The 16,147-nt window shown below is 40.3% G+C and overlaps 1 protein-coding gene across 2 annotated transcripts in view; it reads left to right on the top strand.

The window, feature by feature from the left end:
• The window catches only part of HGFAC (HGF activator), a 76,281-nt gene that overhangs the window by 12,598 nt on the left and 47,536 nt on the right, over positions 1–16,147 (top strand). For both annotated transcript variants that reach the window (XM_051964991.1, XM_051964992.1), the window contains exons 4-6: positions 36–109; positions 14,520–14,642; positions 15,806–15,937. In XM_051964991.1, the coding sequence (XP_051820951.1) occupies positions 36–109; positions 14,520–14,642; positions 15,806–15,937 (329 nt within the window). The remainder of the gene's footprint in view (positions 1–35; positions 110–14,519; positions 14,643–15,805; positions 15,938–16,147) is intronic.

Below are 16,147 nucleotides of genomic sequence, written 5' to 3'. Positions count from 1 at the left end.
TCCTCAGATCATAATGTGTGTTCTTTTGCTTGCAGGTGTGCAACCACACACAATTATGACCGGGATCGGAAGTGGGGATATTGCATCATGGCATCCAAAGAGAACACAAGTAAATAAGGTTCCCTTTCATTGGTATAAGGTGTGAGTATACAGGCAATCCTAAGCCCCTGGATGAGAGAGGCTATGGATGATTATTTCTGGATGGGTAGTGAGGTAGGTAGTGAGGTAGGAACCTTTGGGTCCCTAAGGTAAATCTTATTTTTAAAAAATTTTCTACTTAATAGTTTTTTATAAAACTGATTTCTATTATTTTCTTCCTTCCTCCCCTTCCCTTTACCCAAGACTATAAGCAATCTGATATGGATTTTATATGTACAATCATATTAATTTCCACATTAGTCATGTTATGAAAGAAGGCTCAAAACAGAAGGGAAAAACCATAAGAAAGAAAAAAAACAAAGTAAAAGCTAAAATAGTGTGCTTTGATCTGCATCCACACTTCATAGTTCTTTCTCTGGGTGTGGGTGACATTGTTGATCATGAGTCTCCTAAGGTAAACTTTGGCAAACACTGATTAACCACCTACCATTAGATTGGAAGCTCCTTGAAGGCAGGAGTTATCTTTTGCTTTTCCTTATCCCTTAGCACAGAGCTCGCAACATAATTCACTTTTCCTAAATCCTGACTAATCTATTGTATGGAAAATCCTGTGTAAAAGCTAAGGGAACACTGGAGCTTAGACAAAAAAAGTCTCTGCTCTTGTGGAGTACTTTAGCAATAATAATAACAGTTCATATTTATAGAGCCCTTTAAGGTTTGCTGAGTGCCTTACAGTGCCTTACAGCTATTCTTCTTGTGGAAGATGGTATTTTTCTCATTTTACGAATGGGGAAACAGAGGCTCAGAAAGGTTGAGCCTGGGGTCTCATAGCTAGTAAGTGCTAGGAGCAGGATTTAAAATTTTGGTCTTCCTGACTCCATTGCAGAATATCTATCCACAACTCTCTATCATGAATCCAGCTGAAAATGACCTTTAGATTTCTCATAGCACTTTAGCTGGTATTCTCCTTTGCCGGCATCACAGTCCCTTTGGTAAGATATTTGAGTGTATGTGTGCACATATCCCTCCCAATTGAAATCAATTGATTTCACAATTTTGAGGGCAGGGGCCATGTTGCCTTTTCATTTTTGTCTCCTCTGTGCCAAATGTACATCTATATGGACATTCTTGCTGTCAGTAAAATCAAGAAATTTTAATGGATCAACAGCCCACAGGCTCAAGGATAAGCAGTTGAGGGAACTGGCTGCACCTGGAGGCAGCAAGAAGAGGAATTTCATAGGGGTACTTATTCATCTTGATATTGCACTGCTCACTGTATAATAAGCAAATAGACTACCATGGGAGAGATAAGGGCATTTTCAATGAGCTCAGGCTTCTCCTTGACACAGTTATACAAAAAGGAAAACCCCCCACCATTTTTGAACACCAATAATTCCTCCATGATGTGATACGGCTGTGAATCACTGAATTCTACAATTTCTGAAACTTCATAACTTCACAACTGCAGGTGACCCACAGATGCATGGTATTTGTAAGTTGGCTGTAACAGGAGATTAACGATGACCCGTATGTAAGAATTAGCATGAAAGACATCATCAAGGATATGTATAATTGGAGCATTATGTGGGCTGGTTATGAAGTGGGAGTGAAAAAATGCCAGATGGACAGCCCAAGAGTGATGTTGGTACTCATAAAATATTAAAAGAACTAGAAAAAGGCCTAGATTCTTTATAGAAGATTTCTAGAAAGACAGGAATTTTTTCAGAGTTGGAAGGCCTAGACTGCTGCGGGTACAAAGAGCATCCATCCTGACGAGCTCATATACCTGATTCAAGTAGCAGAGTCAAAAAATTCTGGAATAACAACTTGGGGATGGAAAAAGCAACAGAGGTCCTCTAGCCTAACCTTGATCTGAACAGAAATCCTATTTGCAATCTCCCTTCAAAATGATTACCCATATTTTAAGATGAGTAAGAGTTCCAGTGATGGAGGAATCTGCTTTCAGAAGCATCTTCTTTCATGATTGGACAGTTCTAATGGTTAGCCAATTTCTCCTTTTATTTAGTTGAAATCACTTTTTCTATAACTTCTCCTATTGTTTCCTTTTTTTCTCACCTTTAGGCCCAGAAAAACAAATTTAATCTTTCTCCTAGGGCACAACACTTTAAACATGAAACAACATTTATCCTGTTCCTCTTAAGTCTTTCCTCCCCCAGCATATACTGGTCTTCCTCAGTTTCTCAATCAATCTTGACACTTTCTATTCTAGGTCCCCTCCTCTGGATATATCCTAGTTTGGGAATATCCTTCATAAAATATGATATTCAGAGCCAAGCACTCTGTGCCAGTGTGGTCTGACCAGGACAGAGACTGAGGGGACTGTCACCTCCTTTGGTCTGGAAGGATCTGCCTCTTTTAATACCTTAGATTTTTGTTTCCTGTGTCACCCTGTAGAATCATGTTGAGCTTGGAGATTGTCAGAATGCTGGTGCAATGTGCCCAAATTACCATTGGCTCAATGGACAGTCAGTTATTTTAAAGTGGGCCTTGGAGTCAATTGGCTGTTTCCCCATAACTTTCTCACTTCTTTCAGCTAAGTCGGTGGCCTAAAGAAATCCTTTTACTTCTTGGGCCTCTGAAAAGTCTGCCAATTTCCATTAATGATTTACCTTAAAGGAGTCAGTTAATGTTGTTTTTTTAAAAGATTCTTTCTGGACCCAAACCACCTTTTCTTGTTCCATTCCTGCCTAGGGGGAGAGAGAGGGGAAGAGGAAGAAGAGCTGGTTTAAAGGAAGACTGAAAACAATGTCAGCATTTATTTTTTTAAGTTTTTTTTTTTAAGGGAAACAGACTCCTTGGTCTTCTGCACTGGGCCTGCTGGTTTGGGGTAACGGTGGGTTAAGAAGTGGGAAAGGGGCCCTGCCTGCCAAAACAGGGACAGATCAGTTCAGACCTAGTCAAGGATACTGAGGAACCTTCAGTTGGTGAACAGATGCCTCTGCCTAGGGGACAGACCCTCCACAGAGACTTGGAAGCAAGGGATTCAATCAACCAATAGGAGCATTGTGAGGGTAGTGGGGGAAAGGGAATCACAGAATCCTCCTCCATCCCCTGCCCATAACTTCTCAGATGGATCAGCATCTCTCCCAATGAGACCCTTTGTGCTTTCATTTATTGTAGAAAAATGGGGCAATCTAGTGCAATGGGAAGGAGCTCTCTACTGGGAGCCAACCTAGTTCTTGCCATGGCTTTGTCCCTGGAGCTCTCATTTCAGATGTCAGAAGCTCCCATATTATTTGAAAGATTCACAAACACTCCGGAGCATTTCTCAATCCCTTGTTTACTGTTCACTCCCAGAGAATCTGGGAACTTCCCTATATAATTCCATCAAACACTTTCTTTGCAAGCATATGGTTCACAAAGAATGAAACAAGGAAGGTTTTTTTTTTAATGGGTCAAAGAAAGAAGTTAAACTCATAAACGTTGTTAGGACTTGTCAAAGACCTGTTTCTGCCCCCTTATAACCATGATAACGTGTGTATATATATATATATGTATATATATATATATATATATATATACACACACACACACACACACATATAAAACATATATAACTTATAACCATGTTGTGGCCATCCACTGAAGCTCTCCTTAGTTCCCTACATTCACAGATCTTTAGCCCATCCATTCTCCTATGCCAGACTATACAGTTTGCCACAATTGCCAACAGGAAAAAAAATTGCTCCTATCGTTTCCTGGTGTTCTTTGCAGCTGTCAGTTATTGGTATTAATAGCCCCTTTTCCAGAGAATGTGATTCCTGACACGGACCCCTATCTCAGTTTGATCCCCTTGAGGATAGGGACTATCTTTTGCCTCTACAGTAGGCACTTAATATATATTTATTGGATTGATTAATTGAATTACAGTTCCATACCACAGTGCTTCCACTTTGAATCCTTTTCTTTAGGGTTTCCTTTACATTTAGTTCCTTTACATTATAGTTCTTAAAGACCAATGCCCTCTTACAAAAATTTGCCTTGGAATCAAGAGCAAGCCCCTCTTACCCTTTCAATCCCTAAAGTGGGTTCCTTCATCAGGATCTTGTTGAGGACTGTAATTTCACAGTATGATGTGATGTTTCCCATCCATGTCATTAATTCACACTAGCTTAAAAAACTTGACCCAATTTCTCTCCAATTGTCTCAGAAGACAATTGTGAGAATGTGGGTTTTTCTGGATATGATTAGGCAAAGGCTATTCCAATTATTCAGAGCTGCTTCCCACCGTCGTTCTAGTTGGGTAAGAGTTGCTGAATACACCCTAGCATTACCACATGCCAAAAAAATGGAGAGAAGAGAAAAGGAAAAATGATCACTACAATTAATCTAGGCCCAAGCCAGCTCAGACACTTTGCATTTGAAGATCCATTCTGGCTCTTACATTTTTAGAGCTTAGACCTTAGTGTAAATGAGTTTGACATACTACTACCTTGCAGAAATATTTACAGGAAGAAAAAAACAAAGTAATTGGGCTCTAATGGGGGAATTTCAGGTAATTGGGCAGAGTGAGCAGAATACTAAAGTTATAGAATCTCAAAAGTTAGGAACCACAGAGATCATTTAATCAAACTCAGACCTCAGCAGAAATCCTGTCTACAACATCTGATAAATAATCAATTGGTATTTGCTTAAGTTGAAGGATACAAGGCAGAAAGATTAAGCTTTCACTTTCCTTCTGTGTTTGTTTATTTTTTCCTGCTAAGGAAAGTTATTTTGGAATTGGAAAGTTAGAAGAAAAATAGTTAATAAAGAATGCACAAGATAAGCAGGAAGATAGAGAGAAACCTGATTTCCAGTAATTAAAAGATGAATGACCTACGTGGCAAGGTTTTAAAAAGTTGACAGATGTGATTGCAGCATGTCTGTCAGTGATCTTTAGAAGTTCATAGAGAATGAGATAGGGATGTGGTCTGGGGAAGGGCAAATAACCCGATCTTTCCTTCCTCCCCCTGAAAAAGGCGGGGATGAACAGAATAAAGCGTGCAAACTATAAGCTAGTGAACTGGCCTTAAATTATTGATAAAATTCTAGGACATATTATTAAAGCAATGATTAGTGAAAATTTAGAGGAAAAAGTAGTGATCACCCAAAAAACCACCATTAAAAAGACTTAACTTCTTTTCCTTTTTCTGACTGGATAACTGGGCTAGGGAATACTTGATATGGAGTTTAAATTAGATTTTGAGCAAAGTCTTTGACAAATAGCTGACCACATGGTTAAGAGAGTTTACAACTAAGTGAATGACTGGACCCCAAAAGTTGTCATTACTGATTTCATAGTGACTTGAAATGAAGTTTAGTGGGACTTGGGCATTCTCTAAGTTCTCAAAGACTTAAACAAAGGCATAGATGGTGTAATTATTAAATTTGCATAAACCACAAAGCTGCATGCTAGAGTCAGGATGCAAAAATATCTTTAAAAAATTATTTTTAAAATTTTTGATGCAAAAATATCTCAACACCAGAAAACTGGTGCAGATCTAATAAGATAAAAATCTAATGAGGACAAAGTCTTGGACTCCCCCAAATTCACAAGTACAAATTTGGAGAAGTTTGGAGCTAGATTCCGTCTTCCTGAGTTCAAATCTGACTTCAGATACTTAATAGCTGTGTTATCTTGGAAAGACACTTAACCCTGTTTGTCTCAGTTTCTTCCACTGTAAAATGAGCTGGAGAAGCAAATGACAAATCAGTCCAGTATCTTTGCCAAAAAAACCCCCAAAGCTCACAAAGAGTTGGCCAAAATTGACCAATGATAATTGAACTTAATGAAAGTTTATTGTAAGTTAACAGTATGATTTGGCAGTCAAAAAAAGTTAATACTGTTTCAGATAACATTTAATAGTATTTACCTCCCCGTTACATGTTAAGACAGTTTTTAACTTTAATTTTTATAAGATTTTGAGTTTCAAATTTTTCTCCTTTCTCTCCTCCCCTCCCCTTTCTCTTCCTAAAATGTTAGGGGATTTGATATAGGTTATATTTGTGCTATTATGTAAAACATATTTCCATATTAGTCAGCACTGTCAAAGAAGAAACATATTAAAATAAAAAAACATGAAAAAGAATAAATTAAGTGAAAAATGGTTCAATCTGCATTCAGAGTCAGTTTTTTATCTGGATGTGGGTAGCATTTTCCTTTGTGAGTGCTTTGTATTTAGTCTTGGATCATTATGTTGCTAAGAAGGGCTGAATCATTCACACAATGTCATTGATATAATACACTATAGTTTTCTGGTGCTGCTCATTTCATTTTGCATCAGTTCATACAATTCTTTTAGTTTTTTTCCCTGAAATCTCCCTGTTCATCATTTTTATTGTACAATACTATTCCATTATATGAATACACATAGACAGTTTGTTCAGTCATTCCCCAATTGATCGGCAATCCTTCAATTTCCAACATTTTGCTATCACATAAAGAGTTGCTATAAATCTTTTTGCACATTTAGGTTTTTTTCCCTTTTTTTGTGATCCAGATCTAGTAGTGGTATTGCTGAATCAATGGGTATGTATAGTTTGGTTGTCCTTTGGGCATAGTTCCAAGTTGTTCTTCCGAATGGTTGAATCACAACTCCACCAACAGTAATTTGGTGTCCCAATTTCCCCATATCTTCTCCAACATTTATCATTTTCCTTTTTTTGGGTCATATTAGCCAATCTGATAGATGTGAGGTGGTACCTTAAAGTTGTTTTAATTTTCATTTCTTTAATCAAAAGTGATTTAGAATATTTCTTCATATGCTTATCAATAGTTTTGATTTCTTTATCTAAAACTGCCTGTTCATATTTTTTGACTATTTATCAATTGGAGAATAGCTTGTATTTTTACAAATTTGAATCAGTTTTGTATTTGAAAAAGTAGGCCTTTATCAGAAACACTTGCTATAAACATTATTTCCCAGCTTTCTACTTTCCTTCTAATCTTGGTTGCTCCTCTGTGGAGGAAAAAAGTTTTAAATTTAATATTATCAAAATGACCTTTTTTGCCTATTTATTTGAGTATGAATTCTTCTCTTCTCCATACATCTGACAGGTTGACTATTCCATGCTTTTCTAATTTTCATGTAGTTAATCCTTTATCTCAGACATTTAGTGAGACCATCGCTTGCTAGAGATGTCACAGTAGTTAGAGACCTGGAGTCAGGAAAACCTGAGTTCAAATCCAAATTCAGACACTTACTAGCTATATGATCTTGGACATATAATTACTGCCTGCCTCAGTTTCCTTATTCATAAAACAGGGAAAATAATAACTCTTACTTCTCAAGGTTGTGGTGAGGATCAAATGAGATATTTGTGATGTTTTGTAAACTTTAAAGCATTATACAAATTTATATCTATATCAGCCCTAATCTTTCTGAACTACAGTCTTGTCAGTAACTCAAGCTCAAATTATCTAACACAGAACTTATCATCTCTCTCCTAAAATTAAGTTACTACCACCACCATCACCACAACCACTACAAACTTTCTGGTATTCTCACTTCCCACCTTCATCCTATCTTCTGTCTTTTCCTCCTCCACAGAGGACCTAACCTCCTTTTTTACAGAAATACTCTAGGTCATCTGTTGTAAGCTCACTTAGCCCATAGCTCAAAATCCTATATGTTTTCTTTCATCATTTTCTTTGCAGCAATTGGTAAGGAGAATTGATTCTTCTTGTTGAATACAATCACTTTACTTGTATCATTGATCTTATTACCTCCTGTATCCCCTTAGAGTTGACTTAGAGAGAATTTCCAACTTCTTTTTAGTTCTCAATCTCTTTCTTCTGGTTCCTTTCCAACTGCTTACCCATATGCTCAGATCTCCACCATTCCTAATAATGTTTTAAAAAGCAAACAGCTTCAATTGATCTTGTCTTCCCCTCAGGCGATTAACTTACAACTGTCCTGTTCTGTGCCAACTTTCTATTCTTATTTTCTCTATATCCTCACCACCCACATGCTTCTCAACCTCTCACAACCAGATTTTCAACCCTATCATTTGACTTAAAGAACTCTTTCTGAGATTGCCAAGGATCTCTTACCTGCTGAATCCAATAGCCTTTTCTCAGTTCTCATCCACTTGGATTTCTGTATGGACTAGCCTTCCCTCCTTTTGGATACTGTCTTTCCTTAGCCTCCATGATGCTGATCTCTTGATTTCCCTCCTTTTTTTTTTTTTTTTTTGCTATTTATCATCAACCTTACACTGCCTAAACATGCCTGTCCCTCAAGTCCTTCTTCTCTTCTTTCTCTAGATTACCTTGTGTTGATTTCATCAATTTCTATGACTTCAATGATCATTTCCACATAGATGACTTCCAAATCTATATATCAGCCCTAATCTCTTTCTGAACTACAGTCCTGCTTTGCTACTTGACTACGGATGTCTACACATGGATACCCTGTCACTGTCCCAAACTCAACTTATCTAAAACAGAATTCATCATTTCTCCCTTAAAATTAAGGTTCTTCTCCAAATGCCCCCCATTCTGTTGAGTGTGAGTTGACTTGATGGCTATAACATAGGACTTATAGGTAGGAAGACTCAAATTAAAATCCAGCCTCAAAAATTTACTAGCTGTGTGATCCTGGGCAGGTCACTTAACATTAATGTGTGTCAGTTTTTTCATTTGTAAAGTGGAGATTATAATAGCATCCATTTCCCAGGATTGTGGTGAAATGAAGTAATATTTGTAAAATATTTTGTACAGTGCTTAGAACATAGTAGGAGTTTAATAAATGAATATTTCCTTCCTTCCTTCCTTCCTTCCTTCCTTCCTTCCTTCCTTCCTTCCTTCCTTCCTTCCTTCCTTCCTTCCTTCCTTCCTTCCTTCCTTCCTTCCTTCCTTCCTTCTCTCCTCTATAAAATAAAATAAGGGCTTGCAAACTAGTACAGATCAGATGGACTTTTCTCTCAGTGCAGTTTTCTAAGCACACCAAGCACTTAATCGAGCTGAAGAATTGAATGGTGGTGGTGGTGATGGGGCAGAAGAGTATTAGTTTAGTCCAATTGGGTTTGAACATGGAAGGAGAAGTAATAGATGAAGCCAGAAAGTGGGCTTGGAACCAAAAAATGGAAGGGCTTTGAGTATTAAGATGAAGGGCTTATTTTCATTGAGAAAGCACTGGAGGATTTCTTTAAGGTTTCTGAAGAGTGGAGGAACTCCATCAACGCTAAGCTTAGCCTGGCTCTGGGGATGAGGGATAAAGTGGGAGAGGAAGGGAAGAGAGAGGAGAAGGGGAGAGGGAATTTGGGAGGAAGGGAGGGAGGGACAAAGAGAGACAAACAGACAGAGAGAATGTATGTGCGCATGTGAATACGCGACACCCTTAGCCATTTGTGAGTCGACATTGCCATCCCATGGTCAAAGCTGAGAATGCATGCCGATTCACGTCTGGGACAGGGCTGTGGGAACAGAACGCACCTGCTGGACTTTTTAAGGAACTGGACCCCAAGATTTGGGGGGACTGCGTGTGCGCCCGTGTCCCTGGGTCAGCCCCGACAGTGAGCCCGTATCTGTGCGCCCGCACCCCCGTGCGCCCGTGTCCCTGGGTCAGCCCCACGGGGAGCCCGTATCTGTGCGCCCGTGTCCCTGGGTCAGCCCCACAGTGAGCCCGTATCTGTGCGCCCGTGTCCCTGGGTCAGCCCCACGGGGAGCCCGTATCTGTGCGCCCGCACCCCCTGTGCGCCCGTGAACCTGTGTCAGCTTCCATGGTGAGCCCGTATCTGTGCGCCCGCACCCCCTGTGCGCCCGTGACCCTGGGTCAGCCCGCACCCTTTGTGCGCCCGTGTCCCTGGGTCAGCCCCACAGTGAGCCCGTATCTGTGCGCCGGTGTCCCTGGGTCAGCCCCACAGTGAGCCCGTATCTGTGCGCCAGTGTCCCTAGGTCAGTCCCCACGGTGAGCTCGTTTCTGTGCGCCCACACCCCCTGTGCGCCCGTGTCCCTGGGTCAGCCCCACAGTGAGCCCGTATCTGTGCGCCCGTGTCCCTGGGTCAGCCCCAACAGTGAGCCCGTATCTGTGCGCCCGCACCCCCTGTGCGCCCGTGTCCCTGGGTCAGCCCCGACGGTGAGCCCGTATCTGTGCGCCCGCACCCCCTGTGAGCCCGTGTCCCTGGGTCAGCCCCGACAGTGAGCCCGTATCTGTGCGCCCGCACCCCCTGTGAGCCCGTGTCCCTGGGTCAGTCCCCACGGTGAGCTCGTTTCTGTGCGCCCACACCCCCTGTGCGCCCGTGTCCCTGGGTCAGCCCCACAGTGAGCCCGTATCTGTGCGCCCGTGTCCCTGGGTCAGCCCCAACAGTGAGCCCGTATCTGTGCGCCCGCACCCCCTGTGCGCCCGTGTCCCTGGGTCAGCCCCGACGGTGAGCCCGTATCTGTGCGCCCGCACCCCTCACTGTCAGCCTGGGTGAGCGTGGTCTGTGTTCAAACACCGTCTGTCCCGGGGCAGAGGAGAGGGAACCGGTGGGCAGTGTTTGGCCCCAAGACGCTGGATTCCTTTGAACCTTACCCTAGCGCCAATTCCTTTGTGACCCTGAGAGAAAGCCTTTCCCCTCCTCAGTTTCCTTGTGCTGGATTTTGAGTGAGAGAGGGCCTGGGCTCTGTTACTAAGTGACTCTTATCACTTACTTTTCCCCCTGCTTTGGTTTCCTTATCTATAAAATGGAGAGTTGGGATGGCTGACCACTAAGGTCCCGTCTACCTCTAAGTGGGGAGTCCCCTGTATACAAATGGAGCTGGTGATAGGGCTTGTCCCGGGCATCCATCTGTATCTGAGTGTGTTTATGGCACACACCTGCATTTGTAAACAGCGTTGTGTGTGGAAAATTGTGCAAGTGTGAGTCTGCCTTGTTTGCATTTGAGTCAGTCATGGAATCTTGGAACTGAATGGAAACTCACAGGGAACCTAGTTCAGTTGTTACCTGGGAGAGATCCCCTGTCCAGCATTTCTTGGTTAATTGGATGACTTCGACTTCCTGAGCTCTCCAAGAAGTTGGCCAGCGTTTTGGACTTCTGATCTTGTATTTTCTTTTTTGTAAGACACCGGAGAGTAGATTTTGGCCTTTGTATGCTCCTGTGAGGCTGATGGATCATCCTATACCCCAATCCCAGAGATGGAAGTCTTTTAATCCAAGAAATGTCAGAAAGCAGAACAATACTGGAATACCAAGAGAATAGAGGTACAAATGTTCTTAACAATTTATCAGCCATGGAGAGTCTTCTAGGAATAAGACACTGGAGAACCTGGACAGTTCAAATCCCAGAATCCAGCCTTCTCGTCAGAGAAAGGAAGTTTTTTTTTTTAATTTGATATTTACTTTTTTCCCCCATTACATGTAAAAACAGATTTTAGCCTTCATTTTTAAAACTTTGAGTTGAAAGGAAGCTTCTTACACAGTACCAGCCTCTTGGAGAGAGAAGAGGATCACATAACTGACTCCTGAAGATGGAGAGGCAGCAGGCAGTTTAAACTAGCAATCTGAATTGAAAGAGCTGACCATTGTCCTACCCTGTTATCTTGAGTTATTCAGACAGTACAATTAACTCAAGTGGAAGAAGTTCTTGATTAAGCTCCAGGAAGAAGGTTCTGTTTCCCTTTTAGGGTCTCCAGGGGAGTATCAGGGCACTGCCTATCACAAGATCTCTTGTCCAAGAGAAAGGAAAGAGAAGATGGGTAGGAATTCCAGTTACTAGGGTAACATCCTAAATTAGGATGCCTTATGGGGGACATAGTGAGTCTTCCCACCAGAATGGTGGTTTATTGCAATATCAAGTTTATTTTTCTTCAAACGCAAGTCCAAACTACATCGTGGTGCTAAGAGTTTGGAGAATTTTAGCATCTTGGGGTAAACTGGGACTTGCCAGAGAGGAAGGAAGATTGTATCATTTATTTATGGATCACTGTATTTGTTTTTGGCACTTCTCCTGAAGTCAGGAGGACCTGAGTTCAAATGTGACCTCAGACACTTAACTTCCTGGCTGTGTGACCCTGGTCAAGTCACTTAACCCCAATTGCCTCAGCCAAAAAAAAATTTAAATTTAAATTAAATAATTTATTTATAAACTAAATAAAATAAAATACATAGAATTACAAAGAAAACTAGTTAGGTGGAATAGTAGTTATAATTCTATGATAATAGAATATATCTATTGTTAACTCAAATGCTTGTACAGGAAAAGGGGACCCATTTAATCATATATAGGAGGTCATAGACATAGTTATATTCCATGTATATTCTGACATTTCCAAGTGGAAATTTGGTGGAAGCAAAAGGGCCAAAGAGAAAATGTTCTGGGACGAATCAACTCTTATATTGAACTTGTTCTGTGTAAACTAATAGTCTGGGAGCCAGGTGACGGGTTACACTTATGGTGTTCTGGCCTTCATTTAAAGAGCAACAGAAACAAAAAATTTACTACCTCTTTTGAACAGTTCTCTCTCTTTTTTTAAAATGCGTTTGTGTATTGATACTTTAGCCTCTAAGGGATGGTGCTAAAATGCACTTAGGTTAGACAGCCCCGCTCCCCCAATCTAGACTCCCTTGTCTCTCTGTTGGTCCAAGCTCTAGCAGAAATGTTACTATTTAAGGGAAGTTTGTGTTTAGTGGCTCCCATAGTCACTGTCCTCCCACATATTGGCTCTTCCTTCTACCAGTGCTCAAAGCTCTCCATTAGACATTATCACTTGTCCCTTGGAAATAAGTCACTCAATATTGAGGTGTTGAGTGGGACGGTAGGACTATATTTCTCATGTAATATACTTTAAAGCAGAGGTTCTTTTAAAAATACTATTTTTATTTTTCCAGATACATATAAAGACATTTTAAACATTTATTTTCTAAAATTCTGAGTTCTAAATTCTCTCCCTGTCCCCCAAGATGATAAGCAGTTTGATATAGATTGTACATATATAACCATGTAAAATATTTCCATACCAGTTATATTGTGAAAGAAGACACAGATCAATAATCCCCACAAAAAACACCCAATTAATGAAAAAAATAAATAAAATGAAAAAATGGTACGCTTTGATCTGCATTCAAATTCTATCTATTCGTTCTCTGGATATGGACAACCTCCTCATCAAGATCCTTTGGAGTTGTCTTGGGTCATGGTATTGTTGAGAATAGCAAAGTCATTCATGATTGATCATTGCACAATATTGTTATTATTGTGTACAGTGTTTTTCTTAACTTTTTGTGGTATATACTTCTTGGGCAGTGTGGTGAAGCCCTTCCTATAATAATAGTTTAAAAATAGTTTAAATAGTTTAAATTTAGGGGCAACTAGGTGGTGCAGTGGATACAGCACCAGCCCTGAAGTCAAGAGGACCTGAGCTCAAATTTGACCTCAGACATGTAATACTTTCTAGCTGGGTGACTCTGGGCAAGTCATTTAACCCAATTGCCTCAGGAAAAAAAGTTTACATTTAAATTAAATATTTTATTTATTAACTAAATAAAATAAAATACAAACAACAAAACCCCCCAAAACTAAGCTCATAAACTCTTGCTTTACAATATTGTAAAGATAATTACATGTGAAAGACTTAGTAACTCCAATCAATATAATTCACTACCACTCCGATACACTTTTGATATAAAATGCTAAATGCCTCCAGGAAGAGTTGATGGACTCTACAGATTGAAGCACGTTTTTCCTTTTCTTTTTCTTTTTCAGAATGTGGCTAATGCAGGAATAGATTTTATACAATTTTAAAAGGATTATCATATTTCTTGTCTTCTCGATTGGATAAGGAGGGGGTGGAGGGAGGGAATGTGAAAATAAAAATAAAATGAAATTAAAAAATTAAAAACAAACAAAAGATCCCCTGCTTTAGAAGATTAAAAGATGCTAATGTTGGATTTTCTTCCATTGCAGAAGGTGAGTAAAGGTGAGACGTTTCTGGTCAGAGAACCACAGTGTAATGAGAAGAGCATGAAAATGGGTTTGAATTCTGGTTTAAGTTATAAGATAGGTGACCCTGAACAAGTCATTTCCTATCCCAATTTCCTCTGTAAAATTTAAGTTGATTTGATAAGCCTTTATTAAGTACTTCCTTTTAGGTATCCCTAGGAAGTAGCCTTACAAAGAAAGAAATGGAATTTGCACTGCCTTCAAGGATCTTATATTCTACTGAGGTAGAAGGAATTGAGTGGTAGGATCACCAGGTCCATTTATTGTAAAGTCTATGACCCTATTTCTCCCATCTCACAAAGAGGCGACTACTCCCTTCCTTGTGCTCCAACAAATCAGGTCTTTGAGATCCTTAAAGAAGGGTTTTCTGCGTGAACAGAGCACCGTGTCTGGCCAGAAGTCGGCAGAATTTCCAGTTGATAGGCAATGTCTGAGAGAAGGAGACAAAGCAGGAGAGAATGAGACTAAGGAGAGACATCCCTGTGTCTTCCAGGCAGCCTGGATTACTGTGCCTCCAGCCCTTGCAGAAATGGAGGCTCCTGCTCCAACTCCCAAGATGCTACTTCCTACCACTGTGCCTGCCCTGAGGAATTCACCGGCAAGGACTGTGAAATGGGTAAGAGGCCCCCTCCTCTCCCTCCCAGGCCCGAGGAACAACTTGGGCACCTGGAAATGATGAGCGGGCAAAAGAGAAAGATGCTAGATTTCAGATGCTAGAAGCAGATCAGTTCCACAAAGTAGGAAAAGCTCTGGGTTGCAAAAGAAATATGAGGCATGACTCTTATTAGCCGCATACTTCCTGTGCCTCAGTTTCCCCATATATTTTTATTTTAATTTGGGGAATTGAGGGGGGGGTTGGTCCATATCTGTAACTATATTTTGTGAGGGCCCTCCAACACCATTGAATACCAGTATAATTGGCAATTTATAGTCTTAACCTAGAGCAGAGAAATAACTCTAATCTTAAGATCAAACCTCCTATCCACTAAGCAACACTATCTCTTTGGCTCATGCAGAAGATAATTCTGATAGAAGGAGCTCAATCTAGTACTTCTCAAATAATTATGACATCTTTATATTTGTGACAACTCGTAAAATAAGTAACATTTTGGTTATCTGGATGATTCCTGAGTTTGAAGCCTGCCTCAGATACTTATTAATTCTGTAACCCTCTCAGGCTCAGTTTTTCCATCCGCAAAATGTGTTACTAATAGCTTGTGATTGTGAAGATCAAGTAAGATAACCTATGTAAAACATTTTGTCGACCTTCCTATATAAATGACATCTATTATTATTGTCTTACCTTTAAAAAGCACATTATACTTTGATCTTAGGACATAAACTCAGATTCTAGATAGAAATCTCTTTGGGACTCTTATCACTATATCTCCCTAAAATCATAGACCAGAGCCGGATGCCTGCTACTTCTTTACAGTGTAGAACTTTCTGACAAACATTTATTTTTGTTGATATCATTGTCTTTCTGAGATGTCAAGTCTCTTATCTCTCAAACAAGAGATTTGGACTATGTAAACTCAGAAGTCCCTTTCGGCTCTAATCTTAGAAAGTGATGATTTTGACTAAGAGAAATAAATTGTCTGAATTTGACTGCCGGGTTGATTTGTTTTTAACTATCCTTCAATGATATGTTCACTGATGGGATTACCTTCTGCTTTTTCTGGGGAAGGGGTCTAGCAAGAGGAAAAATAAATGTCGATGCTATTAGGACAGGATCTGGCTTATTTTTCTCCTAACTTCTGTCTTTCTCCTCCTGAACAGAGAAATGCTTTGATGAAACTCGTTATGAGTACTTTGACATTGATGAAAGCTGGGCTCGCATCCATCAAGGGGTTGTAGAGTGGTGTAATTGCTCCAAGGGTCACATTGAGTGTGAGAAGATCCGCTATACAGGTAGCCCGGTTTCCCCCATCCTCCCATTCCTCCCCCAAACTGGCAAATGTGGAACTGAGTAAATTTGAGAGGGAGGGAGCTGTTGTTGTTAGGGGATAAATAGTGGGAAGGTGACCCAAATGGACCATGGAAACAAAAGGGGTGGGAAACACCAAATAATGTTAGAACTATAAAGGACTTGCTTGCATTTTGGATTTCCTTCAAAGGCTA

The sequence above is a fragment of the Antechinus flavipes genome, chromosome 6 (assembly GCF_016432865.1).
Source record: "Antechinus flavipes isolate AdamAnt ecotype Samford, QLD, Australia chromosome 6, AdamAnt_v2, whole genome shotgun sequence".
NCBI classification, from domain to species: domain Eukaryota; kingdom Metazoa; phylum Chordata; class Mammalia; order Dasyuromorphia; family Dasyuridae; genus Antechinus; species Antechinus flavipes.
This window is presented reverse-complemented; position numbering and strand designations above follow the sequence as displayed.